Source organism: Staurois parvus, unplaced genomic scaffold (genome assembly GCF_062004578.1).
Source record: "Staurois parvus isolate SC_StPar_1 unplaced genomic scaffold, SC_StPar_1.0 ptg000672l, whole genome shotgun sequence".
NCBI classification, from domain to species: Eukaryota; Metazoa; Chordata; class Amphibia; order Anura; family Ranidae; genus Staurois; species Staurois parvus.
The window spans coordinates 4,685,647-4,709,526 of NW_028318468.1; the positions used below are offsets into that span (position 1 = coordinate 4,685,647).

The window sequence follows — 23,880 nt, forward strand, 5'->3', positions numbered from 1 at the left end:
TGTTAAAAGCAAACCCAATTTTGAACTGACATTTAAATGTTCTGAGAATTTTCGTAATAATTTTCCTTTAAATTTTCTTTTGAAATTCTATCCATTGTCAGCTTTAGTTCAACTTTTCCATGAAAAATTTCCTATGCAGTCAAGAGGCCCCAGTTGCTAAAAATCTATGCAGCTTTGTAAAATTGCCTATTTTAATACCTATAGGCTATTTGGGCCCTTAGGAAGCCTTGAAGTAATCCCAGATCGCAATCTCCATACCTTGTTGCAATGATGGTTTTCACTCCTGTAATGCTGGGAGTGAGTGTCCAACAATTTTCACTTTCTAGCATCAAGGCACCACATGGAGATCGCCAACTGAGTCTTTTAATCATGCTTCCAGAAGGTCCCAAATTATCTACAGGTATTACAATAAAGTCAATAAACATTTTACAAACTTTTTAATATCTACAGGTGCCCATTGACGACATAGGCTATTTTCTGGAAAAGAGAAGCCAAGCATTTAAATATGGATACTGCAGTTACTGACAAGTTTTGCAGGGTTGTCATCCTCCTCCTTTCACTATTTGGTGAAATACTGAATGATCAGTGACTCCCAAGAAGAAATAACAAGGATTAGTCAGTAATGGAAGTCTCTATATTTCCTGACATGTTCACTTTAACCGTGTGACTGCTAAAGACATGTAAAAAACTTCATCATCTGCATGCTTTTGAGGTTTGCCCTGCCCCTGGTTCTATGACTCACCATACACTGTCATCCAAACAGTGATCATAGGAGATTGGCCAACTTAAGTCGTTTAACAGGTGCTAAAGGACACTCGTCATACTTGACATTTTAAAAAGTAGGCATCACAGATATACCACATACAGGTGAAACTCGAAAAATTAGAATATTGTGCAAAAGTTCATTTATTTCAGTAATGCAACTTAAAAGGTGAAACGAATATATGAGATAGTTCAAGCCGTGATTTGTCATAATTGTGATGATTATGGCTTACAGCTCATGAAAACCCCAAATCCACAATCTCAGAAAATTAGAATATCACATGCAATCAATAAAACAAGGATTGTACATAGAACAAAATCGGACCTCTGAAAAGTATAAGCATGCATATGTACTCAGTACTTGGTTTGGGCCCCTTTTGCAGCAATCACTGCCTCAATGTGGTGTGGCATGGAAGCTATCAGCCTGTGGCACTGCTGAGGTGTTATGGAAGACCAGGATGGTTCAATAGCGGCCTTCAGCTCTTTTGCATTGTTCGGTCTCATGTCTCTCATCTTTCTCTTGGCAATGCCCCATAGATTCTCTATGGGGTTCAGGTCAGGCACGTTTGCTGGCCAATCAAGCACAGTAATCCCACGGTCATTGAACCAGGTTTTGGTGCTTTTGGCAGTGTGGCCAGGTGCCAAGTCCTGCTGGAAAAAGAAGTCAGCATCCCCATAAAGCTTGTCTGCGGAAGGAAGCATGAATTGCTCCAAAATCTCCTGGTAGACGGCTGCGTTGACCCTGGACTTAATGAAGCACAGTGGACCAACACCAGTAGATGACATGGCTCCCCAAATCAACACAGACCGTGGAAACTTTACACTGGACGTCAAGCATCTTGCAGTGTTTGCCTCTCCATTCTTCCTCCATACTCTGGGTCCTTGGTTTCCAAATGAGATGCAAACGTTGCTCTCATCAGAAAAGAGGACTTTGGACCACTGAGCAACAGACCAGGTCTGTTTTTCTTTAGCCCAGGTAAGACGCTTCTGACATTGTTTGTTGTTCAGAAGCGGCTTGACAAGAGGAATACAACATTTGAAGCCCATGTCCAGGATCCATCTGTGTGTGGTGACTCTTGATGCACTGACTCCAGCCTCAGTCCACTCCTTGTGAAAGTCCCCAACACTTTTGAATGGCCTTTTCCTGACAATCCTCTCCAGGCTGCGGTCATCCCTGGCTGCTTGTGCACTTTTTTCTTACACACTTTTCCCTTCCACATAACTTTCTATTAATGTGCTTTGATACAGCACTTTGGGAACATCCAACTTCTTTTGCAATTACCTTTTGAGGCTTTCCCTCCTCATAGAGGGTGTCAATGATGGTATTATGCACAACTGTCAGGTCAGCAGTCTTCCCCATGATTGTGATTCCTACTGAACCAGACTGAGAGACCATTTAAAAGCTCAGGAACCCTTTGCAGGTGTTATGGCTTAATTAGCTGATTAGAGTGGGACACTTTGAGCCTAGAATATTGCACCTTTTCACAATATTCTAATTTTCTGAGATAGTGGATTTGGGGTTTTCATGAGCTGTAAGCCATAATCATCACAATGACGACACATCACGGCTTGAACTATCTTGCTTTGCATGTAATGAGTCCCATATATTAGTTTCACCTTTTGAAGTTGCATTACTAAAATAAATGAACTTTTGCACGATATTCTGATTTTTCAAGTTTCACCTGTATACATGCTGCACATTGTGTGCAACAAATCCCATGTGACCACACTGGGATAATCACCAGGCAAAAGTGTGGTCACATGAGAAAAATGGTAGAAAGTCAATCACTCCTCCATACTAAGTAATTTCTATATCCCAGCAGCTGAAGTGAGGACAGGGAATTAAAAACACATCTTTGGCCTTGCCCTACATGGGCAAAGTCTGTGCTTGTTTTAGTTTTAGCTTTGTAAAGAAAAAAAAAGCATGTATGTATTACTTTTTGAAAGGAGACTGTAGAGCATTGCACCCACAATCAGTGGATCACGAGTGCAATTGCAAGCTCCCGCAGACACTACGTACAGCTCTGTGCCCTCACCTCTATACAAGCTATCAATTTCAGAGCTGTAGGAACTGTGAATGAGCTATGAGTGCAGTCGTCAGCACGCTTGCAGTCCTTTGAAACTACAAGTTCATCTGTGGTGGAAGATGGGAATTTTAGTTTATTCATTCACAGATGGCTATGAATGAACAAATAAATTGTTTAGCTGTGTGGGCAGAGACCAGCACAGTCGCACCAATTTTAGTTTCAATAGTTTTATTGAAAGATTTTATAACAAACATTGTAGGCAAGTACGGTTCAGTTTGAGATATGACATTACAGCATAGTAAACAATATTTTCCCCCCCAATTGGCTGGGGATAGTAATGAAATATATGGTGTTAGCATGAGAGGTATGCTCTGTTTGTTCTGAACCATGTATGGTTTTAGAGGAGGTCTATAGGGGGTGGAGAACAAGGAGCAGGGATAGAGGGGTGGTGGGGAAGGGGAGAGAGAGGGGAAGGGTAAATGCACCAGTCTAGGCATATGGGTCAAGGTATTTTATAGTTAGATTGTCAGAATTTTATGGAACAATTTGGGTTTTGTAACCATCGATACCATTGGAGCTTAAATGTGTGGTAGGAGGTGTTGTTTAAGGCAGATCTTCTATCCATGTCACATTGGAAGTTAAGGTCTGTTATCAGTGAAGTGAGAGAAGGGGATTTAGTAGTGTTCCATAGTTTAGTGATGTTTATTTTAGCTGCAGATAATGTGTGAGTAATAATGGTACGGGAGTCTCGAGGGAAATCATTGATTCCGATATGGAGGAGTGCCAGAGCAGCGTTTGGGGTTATTGGAGTGTTAGTTAATGTTGAGAGCATTTGGAAGACGCTGTTCCAGAAACATTTAAGTGATTTGCATGTCTATAGTGTATGGAGTGTTGATCCTATTTCTCCGCATTGTCTCCAGCAGGAGGAGGAATGTTGTGGGTAGTACAGTGAGAGTTTAAACGGGTGTTAAGTACCATTGGTGTAGTATTTTTAGGTACGATTCCCAATGACAGCTACGTCGTGAGGCTTTATGGGTGATGTTGAAAGTTTTCGCCCACGAACGTGGAGCTATTGTTTGTAGGAGAATTTTTTCCCAGTTAGAAGTTTGTAGGATAAATTGTGAATTTACTATTTGTGTGTAAAAGGTAGAGATGCCTTTACCTGGATATTTGGTTTTGTTAAAGAATTGGTATGCAGTGGTAGGAATTTTCATGAAATTAGGTATGTTTATCGTTTGTAAGCAGTGAACTATTCTCAGGTAGGTGAAGTATTCGGTAGCGAGTAGATTAAATTTGTTGTGGAGAATCTGGACCGATTCCAATTTGTGATTTGTATAGAGGTCTTTTATGTTGGTTAGGCCGGATTTTTCCCATTTTAATAAATTTAGGGAGGGAGTGATGATGTGTAGTATATTGATTGGGGTGGGTACATGTTTGGTATCTTCAAATTTAGTAGTTATGAGGTCGTACCAAGCTTGGAGAGAGGCTTGGATACAGGGGTGTTTAAGTAGGTATTTGGTTTGGGGTATTTGTGGTGTGAAGAGTATGTTTCATGGTATGATCAGGAGCAGCGGGAGTGTTTCCATGGTAGACCATGATTTTTCTTTTGTTGGGTGCCACCAATAGTATATTTGGTCAAGAAGAGTAGCATTGTAGTATGATTTTAAGTGTGGAAGACCTGCTCCTCCTCTGGATATTGGATGTAATAGTAGATTTGTAGTGCATCTGGGTTTTGTAGAATTCCAGAGGAATTTAGAGAAAATTGCTTGTAGTTTAGAGAAGAAGATATTAGGAATGGGAATGGGGAGAGTGCGGAATATGCACAGAATTTTATGTAGTATGTACATTTTCAGAGTCTCTACTCGTCCCAGTTTGGAGAGCGTTGATGTATCGAGTGTTGTAATTTCTCGTGGAATGGATTCAAGTAGAAGTTTATGATTTGAGGGATATAATTGGTCTATTGCTGCGGTGAGTTTAATTCCTAAATAGGGTATGTTGTAGTGCTCCCAAGAGAAGGCGAATTGTTTGGCTAGTAATTCTTGAGTTTGGGTAGGCGTGTGGAGATTTAAAATGGAGGATTTGGGTTCATTAAGTTTGTAGTATGAGACGTCAGAATAATTTTGGAGAATTGAGCGAATCGTTTGGAGGGATTTGTGTGGGTTGGTTATCATTAGTATGATGTCATCTGCGAATAAACTGATTTTATGTTCTGTGTTGAGGTGGGTGATTCCTGAAAATGTTGGATCGTCTCTTAGTTTTGAGGCTAAGGGTTCAATGAGTAGTGTAAATATTATAGGGGATAGAGGGCAACCTTGTCTAGTGCCGTTTGCGATGTCGAAGGGATCTGATAATGTTCCATCTGTAAATACTTTGGCTGATGGATTGGAGTAGAGGGAAAGGATGGCCGATAGCATCCAGTTTGTGATGCCGAATTTTTGTAGGGTTACTTGCATAAACTGCCAGTGTAGTTGGTAGAATGCTTTTTCTGCGTCTAAGGACAATAGTATGGAGGGTTGTTTGGTGATTTCTAGGTTATAGAGAAGGGATATGAGTCTTCTAGTTGCGTCAGGAGCTTGGCGACCTGGGATGAATCCTACTTGGTCTGGGTGAATTAATGTAGGTAGATAGGGGAGGAGTCTTTGGGCTATAATTTTAGCATAGAGCTTTATGCCTGTGTTGAGTAGTGATATTGGTCTATAGTTCTGGACATTTAGAGGATTTTCACCGGGTTTCGGGAAGGACGTAATTATGGATTGCAGCATTTCTTTGGGGAATGTGCCTGTAGAGGCTGCATGGTTGAAGAGCTTGGTCAGATATGGTGAGAGGTCGGAGGCAAATGATTTATAAAATTCGTAGGTGAAACCATTGTTTCCTGGTGATTTGTTGAGTGGTAATGATTTGATGGTTTTTTCTATTTCCATAGGGGAAATTGGAGTGGAAATAGTATTGATCTGAAGTGAGTTGGGGGAGTTTGGTAGTGTTGAGGAATTTTTGTATGGATATGGATGTTGGTTGGGTAGTGTCTGGGTCGTTTTTGAGATTGTATAATTTTTGGTAGTATGTCGCGAAGGCATTTGCTATTTCTTGTGGATTTGTGAGAGAATTGTGAGTAGTTGGATATTTCATTAGAGAGATTTTGGATTTTAAACGTCTTTGTTTCATTAATTTAGTTAGTAATGAATTTGCTTTGTTACCTAAAGAATAGAATTTTGCTTTCATTTTTTGTATATTAAAATCGTAGAAGGGCTCGTAGTTTATTTCTGTCTGAGGCGAGGGAGCTAGATGTGGAGGGGTTGAGATTTTTGTTTTGTTCTTCTTTTAGTTTAAAAAAATGTAAGGAGTTGGGCGATTTGTTGAGTTCTTGGTTTTGTGATGCGGGGGTTTAATTGTATGAGGATACCTCTCATATAAGCTTTGTAAGCGGACCATAGTGTGGGTATAGAGATATCAGGTGTGTCATTAAGTTCAAAAAACATATTGTGTGCATCCAGTATGTGCTTCTTTTTGTCTGGCTTTTTCAGTAACGATGAATTTAGTCTCCAGATTTGGGGAATCGAGGAATGTTGCTGGTTGTCAAGGGTGATATTGATTGGAGCGTGGTCTGACCATGTTATGGTACCAATTGATGAGGAGGTTATACGTTGTAGGGTCCATTTGTCTGTGATAAAAAAAGTCAATTCTGGAGTAAGATAGGTGGGATGGGGAGTAGTAGGTGTAATCTCTTTCTGTGCTGTGTTGGCATCGCCAAATGTCAGAGATCGTTGTTATGTAGAAATTGGTTGAAATTATGTTTGGAACATCGTTTGAGGAAGAGTCCAGGAGTGGGTTGCCAATGATGTTGAAGTCACTGCCTATGAGGAGTCTGCCTTGTTTTTAGGAGGAGATGATTGATTGAAGTCTGTTGTAGAACTGTAATTGATTGGTGTTAGGGCCATAGACGTTGACTAGGGTGTAAAGAATTTCGTTGAGTTTGCAGATCAGGATATGGTATTGACCTTGAGGGTCTATCGTTTCTGAGATGTGGTGGAATTGGATAGAGTCCTTTATGGCTGTAATGACACCATTTTTCTTTTTTGGGCTCGGTGCCATGTATACATGGGAGAAGTGCTGGAGGTGGAATTTTGGTTGACGCGAAGTGTGTTTCCTGTAGGAAAAGTACATCAGCATGTAAGGAGCGAGTTTCTTGCAGAAGCAGGGACCTCTTGAAAGGGGAGTTTAGGCCGTGAACATTAAGAGATGATATTTTAATCAATTTTGTAGGTTGTTGATTGGAGTTGAGTAGGAGAATCATTTCTTGTCTTGATGAGAAGGTACATGTGTTATAGTTACAGGTAGTGGTCTTCCATAAGCATGGTGTGTTGGTTGTGGATCAATCATTGGGTCAAGTGGAGTTTTCCGTTGAACGGTGGGTTGGGTTCATTGACTGGTGGTGCAGGAGGGGGGGGGGGGGGGGAAGGGTAAAGAGGGTAAAAAAAGATTTGCGAAAAATCCAAGTAACATGAGTAGCGTGAATTGCTACTACGTAACGGGGGTTTGAACCAGCATAGACCGTAAGAGAGGTCATGCTGAAAAGTCTCTTGTAACTTGGAAATGTTCGATATGTGGCCGTTTGCCAGCAATTGGTTAGATGAGGGATAGTGCCCAAGATGGTAGGTGTTTAGTAGTGTTTAGACCTGAAGGATCAGGACCACTCTGCATCCATTTGTTGTATGTTGGCAGGAGTGGAGTGTTGAGGTTCCGAAGGTATTATGTTCAGGTTTTTAGGAGATCGATGCCTGCTTCTAGATTTTTGATGGTGTAGATTTTACCATGTTTACTGGTAAGTTTTGTGGGGAAGCCCCATTGATAACCTATGCCATGGTTCCACAAAGCTTGTGGTTATAGTGACGAGCTTTTTGCGGTTAAGGAGTGTGGCTTTGGATAAATCAGCAAATAATTTGATATTTGCATGTGATGGCGGAAGGGGTGGAGGATTTCTGGCTGTTGACATTTTCTCTTTTACATGGTAAAAGTGTATACGTGCCAATACATCTCTGGGGATTGAGGGCTGGTAAGAAAGTTGGTTTGGGTATTCTGTGCACTCGATCTATGGCGAGCTCCATATCCGTGAGTGAGGGGATGAGGATTTTTATGTATTGTTGGAGATATGGAGTCAGGGTATCGTTGGTAATTGATTCAGGTATACCTCTGAATTTGATGTTGTTGCGTCTGGAACGGTCTTCTAAGTCCGCTAATTTAAGGTTTATTTGTTCAATATCAGCTTCATGGTCTGCGTGTGCGTCAGTCAAGTTGTTATGCGCTGTAAAAATTTCTCCCATTTTGTTTTCAATATGGCGTATGCGGTGTTCTTGTTGTACCACATTAGAAATTTGGAATAGTGATGCTGTGAGATCAATGTGAAGTGTTTGTCGCAGAAAAAGAAGCATGTTTTTCATGGATATTTCAGTGATAGGTTGGTCAGAAGCAGGGAAAGATTCAATTAAAGATGGAGTAGTATTGTGAGGTAGAATTTGTGAGAGAATAGGTTGACTGTCAGGAGTGTATTCAGTATCCAATCTGGGCCTTGATTTAGCAGGGCTGCTTGTGGTGGGAGACAGAGGAGGAGAGGACTCACCCGGGTCTCCTGGGTACAGTGGTGCTCTCAGTCTGGGGTCCAGGTGCTGTGCTGCAGTGTCTCTGTCACAGGAGCTGTGGCCGTTTATACTGCAGCTGGCGCCATGTTGGCTGCATGAGGGGACAGCAGGGAAGAAGCTTTTTAGCTTCCCTGGCTGTCCTGGGGCTTTCCTGCGGCGTGGCATGGCAGAGAGAGGGTTAATATACCCTTATGTAGGTTTTTGGACGCTCGGTACTTCCTGGTGTCAGTGTGAGCCACGTCTCTGCTGGCGGGTGGACGGAGCTCCATGCACTACACGTCCATCCCGAAGCCGGGCCACGCATGCGCCCCCACCAATTTTAAATGTGATAGTGGCTGCAGGGGAAGAGAAACCCCAACTTTCTGTCACAGGGCTGTGTTGTGCTAGAACATGTTTCAACCTACATACAGGTGTAACAGGTTCCAAAAGATGAACTTATACTTTTAACAAGACTGCTAAAAAGTTCCAAAAGCAGGTGGTGCTCTTCCATTCTAATAAACAGCCCTTCTATATGTGAGAGTTTCTGGTAGCATTGTTCAAGCTCTCAAACTCACATGGACAACACAGCCTATTCCTTTTATCTTTTATAGGTCTTGCACATGGCAATTTACATTAACAAGGTATGGGTGTACAGAGTAATATACAGTGGATATGGATATATAAAGTCAACAAATCCCTGTAAATACCAGGTTCATGAGATGCAGAAAAAAATATAAAAATCAGACCAAGATAAATCCCTTATAAATTTTTGACCAGTCACATTCAAACAGATGTTAAATAGTAGTCAGTACACACCTGTCATCAAGTGACTGATTAAGCTCATATAAAGATCTAGTAGGATTTTTCTGACATTTACTATGATACAGCAAAATCCATGGTCTGCAAAAACAGTGTAAAGCATCAAAGGGATCTCATTGTTGGAAGGTATTAGTCAGGAGAAAAACACAAAAAAATTTCCAAGACAATGGATATACCCTTGAACACAAACAAGTGGAGAAAATTTGGCACAGCAGTGATATTATCAGGAGCTGAACAGTCCTCCAAAATTGATGACAAAAACGAGAAGAAATTTGGTCCAGGAGACTGCCAAGAGGACTATAGCTGCAGGAATTTCTGGCAGTGTACTACATGTGACAGCAATCTCCCGTATTCATCATATATCTGGGCTGCAGGCTAGGGTGGAAAGATGGAAACCTTTTCTTACTAAGTAAAACCATCTGGTTTTTCTTCAGATGGAAGTGGGACTTTAGTTAAGGTGGAGGGACGTACGAGCAGGCCCCTGCTAAAAAGCTGAAGATGAAGAGGGATTTCACTTTTCAGCACGAGAATGACCCAAAGCATACCTCCAAATCAATAGAAGAATAGCTTCAGCTGAAAATGATCAAAGTTTTGGAATGGCCAAGCCAAAGCCTGAATCCAAATAAAAATGTGTTTGGTGACCTGAATAGGACTGTGTGACTGTGCAGAGATGCACTTGCAATATACAGATTTCAAGTGCTTTTGCAAGGAGAAGTGGGCAAAGATTCCCAAGGCATGATGTGACATGTTGATAGATTCCTACCCCAAAAGACTGAATACTGCCATAAAATCAAATGCGTTTCAACAAAGTATTAGTTCAAGGGTGTGCATATTTATGCAACATTATTGTAATTCTCCCCCCTTTAAATATTTCAGTTTTTAATTGCATTATATGGATTGTAGGGCAGATTTAAAGGTGGAAAAAAATGCAAAAAAGTGATTTACCTTGGTCTGATTTTTTTACATCTCAAAAACCTAGCATTTATATAGGAGTGTGTAGACGTTTTATATCTACTGTATGCTGTTAATTGTGGTGCCTAGGAAACACATCTTCAGAGTATATTTCCCCATAGAAATGCATTACAGAAAACGCTGTGCATATTATTTCAGCAGTATTTTTGTCTGCATGCCCCTGCTGTAAATAATGGCCATGTGCAAAACCCATAAAGTATATGCAAGGATAGGAACATGGGAGCTGCTATCGTTGGCTTGCATTAAAAGCTGCAAACCCCAGGGCTGCCATCCGGATTCTGGATTTACTACTATTGTACTAATACTTGCTATAGAACAAACATTAAGTCAGTGAAGCATGACAGATCTGAACTCTAATCCTGTATACTTCTTCCAAGTAAGGGACACATTAGGAAACAAACCAAGATAAAGGTTCCAAATTATATGAATTACTGTCTATAGTAAGTTAGTTTCAAAAGTTTGTAACAAACCAACCTTCTCAGCAAAAACTGGGTTTCCGGATATCTCTGTTAAATGGATAAATTCCAAGTGCAGAGTTCCAAATTCTGCTAGGATACTGCTGCCTCCTGATGCCCAGGGCCAATTCCGACCAATCCCACTAAATATCAAGACAGACAATATAGGATCAGAAAGGGAAAAAAAATTATAAACAAACTGCGTATTGATACAACATAGAAATTAATAATTTCCTGAGGCCAGACATAAAAAGTTGAGTGTGGAAATGATGCGGAGCAAAATCTACATATGGTAAACATGAGTAAGGGGCTTGCATGGATCCCTATCACCACAATAAAAAATGTAATTAAACAAAGTTAGTGCAAAACAATTTACTTGTCTGTAAATGCCATATCTTTAAGTACAGTACAGGACACAGGCATGTCATTCGTAACGTGTGTCCTGCACTCCAAGATATGGATTGTTCAGGTATTCAAAATTCCTCATCTTAGTCATACAGTACATTGCACAGGTATCTTAGTCATACACCATGGGATATCCTCAAGGAATGAATATAAGTGTATGGGCAACAACTAGGCAAAACGGAATTGTGCCAACAGGACAAAAAAAAAACCCAGGTTCAGAGTGCTGCTGCAAGAACCTTGAGGCCAAAAGCAGAAGATTGGACATCCAGCTGGTAAAACTTTTGAAAAAATATGAACAAAAGACCAAGTGGCAGTTTTACATAGGTGGGCTACTGAGCCTTTAAGCCTTCAGATATTCCAATAGATCAATTGGGGGGGGGGGGGGGGTGTGTAAAAGGTCATGTGGAGGTTTTGTTTTAGAGCATAGGATCTAGCAATCAAATCCCTTATTCACCATGTAATGGTGGACTTTGAAGTGGGGTGCCCTTTGCAAGTACCTAGGGACAAAGAGGGAAGTTGTGGGTCTGATGAAAGCAGTAGCTTTTAGGTGCACTCTAATGGCTATGACTACATCCAGGCAATGTAGAGAGATTACCTTTGGGTGCTTAAGAGGAGGGCACAAGGATAGTAGAACAAGGTCATAATTGAGGTGGAATACTGAAACTACCTTTTGAAGAAAGGATGGCCAAGGGTGTAATACATCCTTTTCGTTGTGAAGTATGAGGAAAGGCCCTTTACAGGATAGGGCTACTAGTTCAGAGACACTCATGACAGATGGGGTGGCCACCAGAAAGGCTACTTTGCTGGCATGAATCTCTAAATAAATATCCCTGATGAGTTCAAAGGGTGGTTTCTGCAAGGCAGAGAGAACCAAGTTAAGGTCCCAAGGAAGCATGGAGTGCTGCAAAGTGGTTCTGACACGAAATACACCTTGAATAAAAGGTTTTTATAAAGGGAATTAGAAGACTTTGGAAAAAGATGGATAAGGTCAAACACTTGCCCCTTCAGGGTGCTAAGAGCTAGATTCTGCTCAAGACTGGTTTGTGGAAAAGGCCAGAATGTGCAGTATAGAGCAATTTCTGGGATTAAATTGACTGTGCTCACACCAGGAATAGTAAGATTTCCGGGTACGATAATAAATCTTCCTGCAAGTAGTTTTTCTTGCTTTTAGCAAGATATGATCACAGACTCAGAAACCCTTTGATCTGTTAGGACCTAGGTTTTAACAGCCATGCAAATAAAGCCAGAGACTGAAGCAGGGTGAAATAGTGGGCCATGAGATAGTAGATCTGGGCTATTGGCAAAAGGCTAGGGGTCTTCCGCAAGAGGTCTGAACAGGTCTTTGTACCAGGTTCTTCTGAGCCAATTGGGTGCCAGAAGAATCACTTTCTTCCTCCTGCTCTATTTTGCAAAGCAGAATGGTCAGAGGAGCAAAGGCATAGATTAGTCTGAACTAAGACCATGGAATAACTAGGGCATCCAAGGCCAGAGCATCCCTGGACCTGGATACAAAAAGTGGAAGTTTGATGTAGTATCTGTAGGCTAAGATGTCCACATCTTGAGTCCCCCCATTTTTGACATATCAGATCGAACACATCTGGATGAAGAGACCATTACCCTTGATCCAGTGGCCAGCTGTCAGTTGTCCACTCCTGGGATGTGGACTTCAGAAATCTCAGGAGAGTAGGTTTCTGTCCATGAAAAGATCTAGTTTTTTGGGTTCAAGGCAGTCAGGCTCCTAGTCCCTCCATGATGGATGATATATGGCACTGTGATGGCATTACCTGACTGTATCTGAATTGGGTGTCCCTTTACAAGGGGGAAGGCGGGGGGTCCATTGCTGGAGTGACATCCTGAAAACTTTGAGCTCCAAGAGATTGATGGAAAGTTTCGCTTCTTCTCTTGACCATGTTCCCTGAACTGTCAATGATTGGAAGACTCCTCCTCAACCTCACAGACCTGCATCTATTGTGTGAACCCTTCTAATTGTAGAATTGTACTGGTGATCCATGAGGACAAGAATTTCTTGTTTGAGGGGAAAGGAACACAGGTAGATCCAGGGAAAGAGTATGCTTTTTTTCCCATGCTGACAGGATGTATAGCTGGAGAGTTCTCGAATGGAATTGGGGAAAGTACTGCCTCAGAGGAAACCAACATTAGATTCAGAACTCGCAAGACGAATCTCACTGTGGGATTTCTTTTGGATCTCAGTTGATGAGCATGAGCTCTCATAGAAATAATTTTCTTTTTTGAAGAAAAGACCTTTCTTTAGGATGTATCCAGGACCAGACTTAGATACTCTAGGTGCATGAAAGGCTGGAAAGCAGATTTTTCTTAAGTTGATCACCCAGCCAAGTCTGAAGCAGATGATTGTCTTTTTGGACATTAATGAGAGCTGAAATAGATGAATCCTTCAGAAAGGGTAGTCTAGATAACGTATCACCTAGATGTCCGGAGTTCTGAGAAACGCAAGCAAGAGTAAGGGCTTTGTGGACACCCTGGGAGCACAGGACAGGCCAAAGGGAATGTGACAAACTGGATATGGTCATCTACAACTGTAAAGAGTAGAAACCATTGATGTGGCTAAACAAGAACAGAAAGATAGGCATCTTGGATATCTACAGATGCTATGTGTTCCCCTTTTCTCAGTGAGGCAACTACGGACTTCTCACATTTTCATTCAAAACTTTGGAATGTGAAGGAATAAATTTGTTGAGGGTTAAAATTCCAGGATAAGACTAATACCATTTTTTGGGCTTTGGAACCATGACATGTTTGAGTTGAACTCATGTCTCTTATAGGCAACCTTTGCTATCAAAGCTTCTAGCCAAAGGAATCTGCGCATGTGAACAGATAATCAAGCCTTTCTGCATATTTGTCTCAAGATATGTTCCAGGACATCTACATACACAAAAAAAAAAAAAAAAAGAAGAAGGAAGCTGTCATGTTGACTGTTCTGATCAGCTAGCTGTTGGTCTGACATACAGAAATGGCAGCAAGAGTTGGTAGCAGGGCTGGGCCTGCCAGGTTGAAAGCTTTCAAGAGTGTCCCAAATTTTCTGTCAGCAGAATCTTTAAAAGACGGAAATTATTCAATAGGTAAAGTGGGATGTACAGTGAGACCCTGAGGGGGTCTTCAGAGATTGGGTTTCAAAGGGATGGACCATGGCCCTAAAACTGTATAGCACCCTGCAGCCAATGCAACGCATTGCCCTAAGTGCCAAAGTTAGCTCCCCATGCAGGATCCAGTGCCTAAAGCAACATTACAGGCCGTTCCCACAGCGTGGGATTGGAGTATGGATCCCAAGGTCTTACCAAGGTTGCACCCATCCAGATGCACTGTTTCTGTGTAGGCATTAGAAGACCGTGAGGTTGATTGAAGAATTCTTAAGAAAAACAATAAAGTAGTGAAACGGATTTCTCCAGGAAGAAGAAAAGGTCTATCACCTACAGACAGTAACAAAAAACTGACAACTTATGGAGTGGGGTAGGGTTATAAAGGGAGGCACTCCAGGAAATGCCCTGAAATGTTTACCAAAGTCCATTTACCTGAAGGTATAAGCTTACAACACATTGTGTATGAATAAGATACCCGCGTCTTGTGCTGTACGATTAAAATAACTGTTTTAAAGTTGAAAATGTAAACCTTTTATGGAACACATTAAAATTATGCAGCATATTATATAGCAATTCAGTTATGGAATGACTTAATTTATGTGAGGTGTGGCAATTTAATTCCTGGAATGCCTGTGGCATAGCACTATGGTGGTGAGTCACACAGCCATTCACACTCGTGTGTTTTGGCATGTTCTATCTTGCACTCGACTGAGTCACAGACCAGTTGACTTTATGGAGTAGTAGAAGAAATAACACGTGCGTGTGCGGTGAGCTGTTGACAGAAAATGAATGACAAGAATCTAGAGCAGTGGATGAACATCAAATTTTGTGTGAAAATTTAGCAAAAGCTTGAGTGAATCTTTAGCTCTTTTACAACAGGCTTATGGTGAACATTGCATGAAGTGTTTTTGAATGGCAATAAGTTCCCCTTTATGCCCTTCTCCCCTCTTCTATTTTTGGCACTTTTTTTGGAGTGGGGGGGGGGGGGGTGTAGTGGATACCTGATTCTGACAGGCGATCCACTGAAGATCTCCTTCCCCACCCCCTGCATCCTTCTGAGATATGTCACAGGTCCCGGAAGGCTGTGGTACCATTCACAGAGCGCAGTGCGGCTTGCGCATGCACAATGGGCAGCTACTATGAAGCCTCAAGCAATCACAGCCGGCTGTCCACCGTTAACATGCAAAGTATTTGAAGCGGCTGACTTTTTTCAAACAGGGCAAAGAACAGCTTAAAGTGGCCCAAAAATCCATTCTGAAACTTGACCAACTACCTTATTTAGCACCTTGTGACTTCTGGCTGTTTCCAAAATTTTAAAAATGCCTTAAAAAATACACAGATTTGATGACACTCCAAACATCCAGAGCACTGCAACAAAGATACTGCGCAGTGTTCTGGAAAACAAATTCAAGGAATCTTTCCAGCAGTGGCACAGTAGTTCAGAAAAGTGCATTGCTTCACAAGGGGACTACTTTGAAGGTGACAACAACCACTAGTGTACAGGTAAGCAAACATTTTTTCCTTTTACAGTCTATTTCAGGAATTAAATTGTCACACCTCACAATTGCACTTAATTATGGAAAACCTGAAAACGAAAAATCACATTTATAAGCCAATAAGAACACAACACATTTTATGTAAATCTTACACATTTATAAATCTTGAACTGGTTTAAAAACATCCTACTAAATAATTATAGCGTGAACCTAAATTAGGTATAAAATATAAAAAGCTAGTCCAAGGCCCTGAAAGCAAGCAGCCTTGGCTACATTAACATAGAAGTGAAAAAATCAGATACTCCTGCGCTTGGGGATGGACTTTGTCATTGGGACCACATAACTAAATTCTTGGGATATGCACGCCTTGCTGCCCTCAAAAGACCCGGGGAGTCCAAATATACTGAATAGAGAAAAACAGAGGGAGCACTGGCCTAGTGCATTACCTTAAAAGTATGTTTATGGAATGTTAAAAAATAGGTATTCTACTCACAATAGTCAATAAATAAAAGGCACATCATGAAGGAACAGATCTGTCCAATTCGCACTGCGTATCTGGGGGTTTTTTTTCCAGCCAAAAAAAAACTTTAATTACAGTCATGCGTACATGAACACATAGGATAACATGCTGGGGAGTTTACTGGCTGTATAAAAAAAATGTCAAAAGCCAAAAACAGCAGCTGTAAAAATGTCCAGTGTGCATAAGGACTTGCAGGCAGAAAAAAAATCCCCGTCACGTTCAGAAGAGTGTTTGGGCAGAAAAAATGCTAAGCACGCATAAACGAGCCCAACTTCTAGACAAGTTTTTGCATGTTCACTCATCAATACATTCTAATGGCAAGAATAAACTAATATTATGGCCAATAGAATGTATTAACGCGCATAAACGAGCACAAACGTGCATAATATGTGTGCAAAACACGACTTTTACCATTTTTTATGCAGCGCTTGAGCATCTAATTCAGTTGCCAGAATAAATGAATGCAAAACGCAGATTAAGCCGTGTTTAACAGCTTTTCTACTGCCAGAAGAAAAGGTGCTCAGAGTAGATGAGTAAATACTCAGTGTGCATGGTGCCTTAATTCGACAGTAGTGAATATTGCAGATACATTTTTTTTTTTTTTAGATTTGTAAACCTTAGTAGAATGTCTGCCAGTATTAATTGCTGCCAAGGCTCTTATGGGTTTGTGATATATTAAAAGACGAAGAAGAAAGAACAAAAACCATGGTAACAATAGTGGAAATACAGTTCACATATTTCTTAGGCACAGAAGGTGATATATAATAGCTTTATCGTATCAATGGGAGTAATGAAAAAGATGGTTCATCTATGGAGTTGGAGGAACATAAGAAGAAAAAACCTTTACAGGGTTATAGTATTGAGAGTATTAAAGAGAAAAAAAAAAACTCTATTACTTCTTAATGCAGAGGCACTGAATGTTATTTTTTGCTTAATTATATTCAAATAATACAGGAGCCTACATTTTTTATGTAGCGGCACATATCTCCCTACAGCCTACATCCATACAGGTCTATGGGTGGCTGTACGCAGCACTAGGGTACTGAGGGCACCAAAATTAAACCAATGTATTTATGTTGTAAAGAGGAGTTAATGTGTGTAATAAGCCCTAACAGTTTTCTCCATAAGAATAGCACAAAATTAATGACATCACAATATACTGATAAAATCTTCATATCTCCTCAGAATACGGACACATTACCTAGGGCCAGCAGCTACTTTTTAGAACAGATCGGCTTATAAATGCCGCAATCATGCAGCTATATGTGGTTAAGCAGTACCCTTAATGTTTTCAACTGTGTGTACACACTGCAAACAGGTTAGACCCATGCAGCCGCTTTTCAATTTTGGAGTTGCAACAAAGCTACAATGCATAGCCTAAATGATCACAGAAGAAGAGGTTTCCTCCTGCCTGCAGCAGATTCAAGTGCTAAGATTCCCACATCATTCTTTTCTGAGCCAAAGCCTCAAGTAGTTCAACCAAAACCTAACTCTAAACCTACTCGCAGCCACATTCTAAAACTAATCTGTAAAGAAGAATATAGATCGCTATACATACCTGTTCTGCAGCTGCTCTGGTTCCACGGTGAGCTGTCAGTGGCAGTGTGTGCAGGACAGGGAGCTGACAACAGAAGCCCTATAGTAATTCTATGGGTGACGTCACTTTCCAAGCATTTCACAGCCATTGCTGGTTCTCTCTTGCGCACAGCATCTGCCGCTGGAAATTGACTGGATTGGCTTCAGGAAAGGTGTGTATAGAAATGTCTTTACAGGGCTAGATGGATTCGTTTTAGAATGAGGCTGTGAATAGTTTTAGTTAGGTTGTGAACATCTACTTTAAGAGGCTGTAGAAGCACATTCACACTGATTAGCTACTTTCACACAGACCCGTGGCAAAACATGGCATATGCATTTTTACAAGATATGGGACTAAAAAATGCACCAAAAACTAAACTTGGGTGCGTTTTTGCTATGCTTTTCATTGAATTCAATAAATCAGTGTGAAGAGTTCAATAAAAAAATACACGGTCACATGTTTTTCTCCCACTTTTTTAAAAAGTAAAAGTGGAAGAAAAACAGATCAATGTGAAAGCCACCTTTGTTTGTGGTCAAGAACTGCTTGTTTCATAACAAAAAGGAAAAATGTTTTCATACTGTGGAAAAAAAACTTAAAGCGGAGCTCCACCCAAAGGGGGAAGTTCCGCTTTAAGCCTTTGTCCCCAGCTCTCCATTAAGGATTGGGACCTTTGGGGAGCGGGTACCTGACTGGCGATCGGAAGTGGAAGTTGTCTACCATGCCTCCCTCCCCGTAGTCTTCTGGGACACGTGACAAGTCCCAGAAGACTATGGGACCATTCACAAAGCGCAGCACTCTAGCAAATGTGCAGTGGGCGCAGTGAAGCTACGGGCCGTCACAGCCGGGTGCCCACACTGAAGATGCCGGCGCCAGGGAGAGAAGATGGCTGGTGAAACCAGCGGTGGTGCGGACACCGCTGGACCGAGGGACAGGTAAGTGTATTTTAAGCCCTCATGCACACTTGACGTTTTTACAACTGCTATTTTTGGCTTTGTTTTTTTTCCAAAACTAGTAAACCCCCCCCCCCCCCCACACACACACACACACGTTATCCTATGTGTCCATGAACACAGACTGTAATCAACGTTTTTTTTTAGCTGGGCCGTTTTTTGGCTGGGGAAAAAAACAAAACAGAACTAGTGGGTTTCTAGAGTATTTTAGCTATAAAAATGCTCTAATGCTGTAAAACACCGCAATTTTAAACAAAACGCAATTGTAAAAAAACTCAAAACGCTAACAAAAAGGCTGAAAAACCTCAAATTTTTAACGTGACTTTACACAGCTAACATTACCAGCATTATCAAAATGTCAAGTGTGCATTGGGGCTAAAAGTCAACAGCTACACTTTGTGTAGCTGCTGACTTTTTTTTTTCTTTATTTTTCCAGGTGGAACTCCACTTTATTCTAAGTACCTTAGCTGTACCTTGTTCATCCACACTTCCTATCCTACTGCAAATCAATGTTTCCAGCAAAATCATAAGGACTAGTCCGACATACCAAGAAAAATCTCCATTGCCAGCTACGAAATCATCAGGAACCATACTCTGTGGCAAGAGTGCAGACAGCAGATCCAGTGTAAATTAGGTCAACAAACAGGGATTGCCAGCTTCATGGATAACTGCTTTAATTATATGCTCACAACATACGCTGCTCAAAAAAATTTAATGAACAGAGTATAGCATCAAGTCAATTAAACTACTAGAATATTGAGATCTGGTCAGTTAAGTAGCAGAGGGGGTTGTTAATCCGTTTCAGCTGCTTTGGTGTTAATGAAATTAACACATGCACTAGATTGGCAACAATGAGACGACCCCCAAAACAGGAATGCTTTTACAGGTGGAGACCACTGACATTTTTTCCCTACTCATCTTTTCTGACCGTTTGTCACTAGTTTTGCATTTAGCTAGGGTCAGTGTCGTTACTGGTAGCATGAGGCAATACTTGGATCCTACAGAGGTTGCACAGGCAGTCCAACTTCTCCAGGATGGCACATCAATACGTGCCATTGCCAGAAGGTTTGCTGTGTCTCCCAGCACAGTCTCAAGAGCATGGAGGAGATTGCAGGAGACAGGCAGTTACTCTAGGGGAGCTGGACAGGGCCGTAGAGGGTCCCCTTAACCCATCAGCAGGACCGGTATCTGCTCCTTTGTGCAAGGAACAGGTTGTACACTGCCAGAGACCTACAAAATGACCTCTAGCAGACCACTGATGTGAATGCCTGTGACCAAACAACCAGAAACAGACTTCATGAGGGTGGCCTGAGAGTCCCAACGTCCCCTAGCAGGCCCTGTGCTCACTGCCCGGCACCATAGAGCTCGATTGGCATTTGCCACTGAACACCAGAATTGGCAGGTCCGCCACTGGCACCCTGTGCTTTTCACAGATGAGAGAAAGTTCACCCTGAGCACATGTGACAGACGTGAACGGGTCTGAAGAAGCCGTGAAGAATGTTATGCTGCCTGTAACATCGTTCAGCATGACCGTTTTGGTGGTGGGTCAGTGATGGTCTGGGGAGGCATATCCACGGAGCAGACACAGACCTCTACAGGCTAGACAATGGCTCCCTGACTGCCATTACATATTAGGATTAAATCCTTGGACCCATTGTCAGACCCTACGCTGGTGTACGACAATGCCCGGCCTCATGTGGCGAGAGTATGCAGGCAGTTACTAGAGGATGAAGGAATTGATACCATCAAAATGGCCCCCCCACACTCGCCTGACCTAAACCCAATAGAAAACCTCTGGGTTATCATGTTTTGGTCCATCTGACGCTGCCAGGTTGCACCTCAGACTGTCCAAGAGCTCAGTGATGCCCTGGTCCAGTTCTGGGAGGAAATACCCCCAGGACACCATCCTTCGTCTCATTAGGAGCATGCCTAGACATTGTCAGGCATGCATACAAGCATGTGGGGGCCACTGTGTGGGAGTACTGTTTTGAGTTGCTGCAATAAAATTTCTGCAAAATGGACTAGCCTGCTGCATCATTATTTCACTTAGATTTTTAGGGTGTGTTTCAGCTTAGTGCTCTGTAGGCTGATAATTTTCATTTCCATCAAATGATGGGGCAGTCTTACATTCCTAACACATTACCCAGTCCATATCAGTATAGATTTCCAGCATATTTTTCGCCATTGAGATCTGGTGATTTCTCAAAGTGTTCCTTTAATTTTTTGAGCATTGTACTTTAGACTGGTTCCGTTGTGTGCAGATCAGGGGTGTGTGCCCTGATATACACATACAGTGGATATAAAAAGTCTACACACCTTTGTTAAAATGTCAGGTTTCTGTGATGTAAAAAAATAAGACAAAGATAAATCATTTCAGAACTTTTTCCACCTTTAATGTAACCTATAAACTGTACAACTCAGTTGAACAACAAACTGAAATCTTTTAGGTGGAGAGAAGTAAAAATAAACTAAAATAATATGGTTGCATAAGTGTGCACACCCTTAAAACTAATACTTTGTTGAAGCACTTTTTGATTTTATTACAGCATTCAGTCTTTTTGGGTATGAGTCTATCAGCATGGCACATCTTGACTTGGCAATGTTTGCCCACTCTTCCTTGCAAAAACACTCTAAATCTGTCAGATTGCGAGGGCATCTCCTGTGCACTGCCCTTTTCGGATCACACCACAGATTTTTGATCAGGCTTTGGCTGGGCCATTCTAAAACCTTAATCTTCTTCTGGTGAAGCCATTCCTTTGTTGATTTGGATGTATGCTTTAGGTCATTGTTATGCGGAAAGATGTCGTTCCTTTTCATGTTCAGCATTCTAGCAGAAGTCTGAAGGTTTTGTGCCAATATTGACTGGTATTTGGAACGGTTCATAGTTCCTTGACTAAGGCCCCAGTTCCAGCTGAAGAAAAACAGCCTCAAAGCATGATGCTGCCACCACCATGCTTCACTGTGGGTACGGTGTTCTCTTGGTGATGTGCAGTGTTGTTTTTGCGCCAAACTTTTCTTTTGGAATTATGGCCAAAAAGTTCAACCTTGGTTTCATCAGACCATAAACACATTTTCCCACATGCTTTTGGGAGGCTTAAAATGTGCTTTTGCAAAATTTAGCCACGCTTGGATGTTTTTCATAAAAAAAGGCTTCCACCTTGCCATTCTACCCCATAGCCCAGACATATGAAGAATAAGGGAGATTGTTTTCACATGTACCACACAGCCAGTACTTGCCAGATATTCCTGCAGCTCCTTTAATGTTTCTGTAGGCCTCTTGGCAGCCTCCCAGACTAGTTTTCTTCATCAATTTTGGAGCAACGTCCAGTTCTTGGTAATGTCAATGTTGCGCCATATTTTCTCCACTTGATGATGACTGTCTTCACTGTGTTTCAGGATATATCTAATACCTTGGAAATTCTTTTGTACCATTCTCCTGAATGATACTTTTTAACAATGAGGTCCCTCTGATGCTTTTGAAGCTCTCTGCGGACCATGGCTTTGCTGTAGGATGCGACTAAGAAAATGTCGGGAAAGACCTACTAGAACAGCTGAACTTTATTTGGGGTCAATCAGCAGCACTATAAAATGACGACATGTGAGTACTGACTCCTATTTAACATGATTTTGAATGTGATTGCTTAATTCTAAACACAGGTACATCCCCGGTTATAAGAGTGTGTGCACACTTATGCAACCACATTATTTTAGTTTATGTTTCCCCCCCTCCCCCCAAAAAAAAAAAAAAAAAAAGATTTCAGTTTGTTTTTCAATCAAGTTGTACAGTTTATAGGTCACATTAAGGTGGAAAAAGTTTTGAAATTATTTATCTTTGTCTCTTTTTTTTACATCACAGAAACCTGACATTTTAACAGGGATGTGTAGACTTTTTATATCCACTGTAACAACTACTAAAGCAACTTTTCAAAATGTTGTTAACTCTCACCCCCTGTAAACACTAACATGCCCTAATTAATTCCACCCTCTCATTCATAAATAACATTGCAATGCATAGTACCAAAAACCTAGTTTTAGTGTCATAAACAGGATAAATCACAAATTGAAACTGTACCTTTTATCTACTGTAGCACTAGTTTCAGAGGGCCATGCCAGAAAAAAACAAAAACTTTGTATTCAGCTCACATCAAACAGACAATAAATGTACCTTCCCAAAAACTGTACATGTATCACTTTGGTAACAAATAATAACAAAACTGTTGAATCACAAGGCCCATAAACGAAAAAACATACTGCATTGAAATTTTGTGCCAGTCTTCAGTGAGTTTAAATTCTGCTCACCTCATGCTTGCTAAAATAATTTCACAAAGATTCAGCTGCTTTGTAGGATAACAGAATAGGAGCTCAGTTGCAGTGTTTTTGCCTTGGTTCCGCTCTTATAAACTCATTCTTACAGAAATGGGAAACCGGTCAATTTAAATCACATACAACATTCAGAATAGCTTATTACTTACTACGTGTTGTTCTGAATGCCATTTATGTATTCAGGTAGAACTCTAAACACTTTAAATGATATTTTCAGCCTTGCAGCCAAAACCAAACTACATGACGAGGAGTACCTTGGATGACAATGTGTAAACACACCAGAGAAGGCATAGTGTACAGACTCCATCAGAAAACATTTCAAATAAAACAAACCAAAAGCCAAATAGAAACAGTCATAATAAATATAATAATTAGGACTGTTTTGAATTTTCTATGCCTTTACACCAACACATTGCTATGTGTTTTTCCCCCTGTACAAAGAACACATAACCTAGCATGGTTACAAACTGTGAAATCTAAAGTTCTCTAAGGAGAAGCCAGGTTGAACTGCAATATTAAAGCGTTACTAAACCTACAACAGTAAAATCAGTCTGTATATGTAGTAAAGCATGCTTGTTATACTCACTGTGGCACCTAAGGGGTTAATCCTCTGTATTGTGTAAAAATCAGGGCTGGATCTAGCCAGTGTGATATAGGGGTGCAGTAACAAATGTCAGGGGGGCAGAGGATATGAGGTCTGCAGGGTAGTGTACAAAAACAGGAATCAAAAGCGGAGTGTACTGGGGGTCAACAGGTCAGAGGATAGGGTTTAGCAGAACAGAGGGCAGGAATCAGCAGTTTGTAGGGCAGTGTACCGACTTCTGTACAACCAGCCTCCAGGGAAAAT

General features: G+C 41.2%; 1 protein-coding gene across 1 annotated transcript in view; it reads right to left on the reverse strand.

Moving 5' to 3' along the window:
* MAN1A1 (mannosidase alpha class 1A member 1) overlaps positions 1–23,880 on the reverse strand; it is a 154,850-nt gene that overhangs the window by 55,679 nt on the left and 75,291 nt on the right. The window contains exon 4 of the mRNA XM_089652188.1: positions 10,667–10,790. Within this exon, the coding sequence (XP_089508314.1) occupies positions 10,667–10,790 (124 nt within the window). The remainder of the gene's footprint in view (positions 1–10,666; positions 10,791–23,880) is intronic.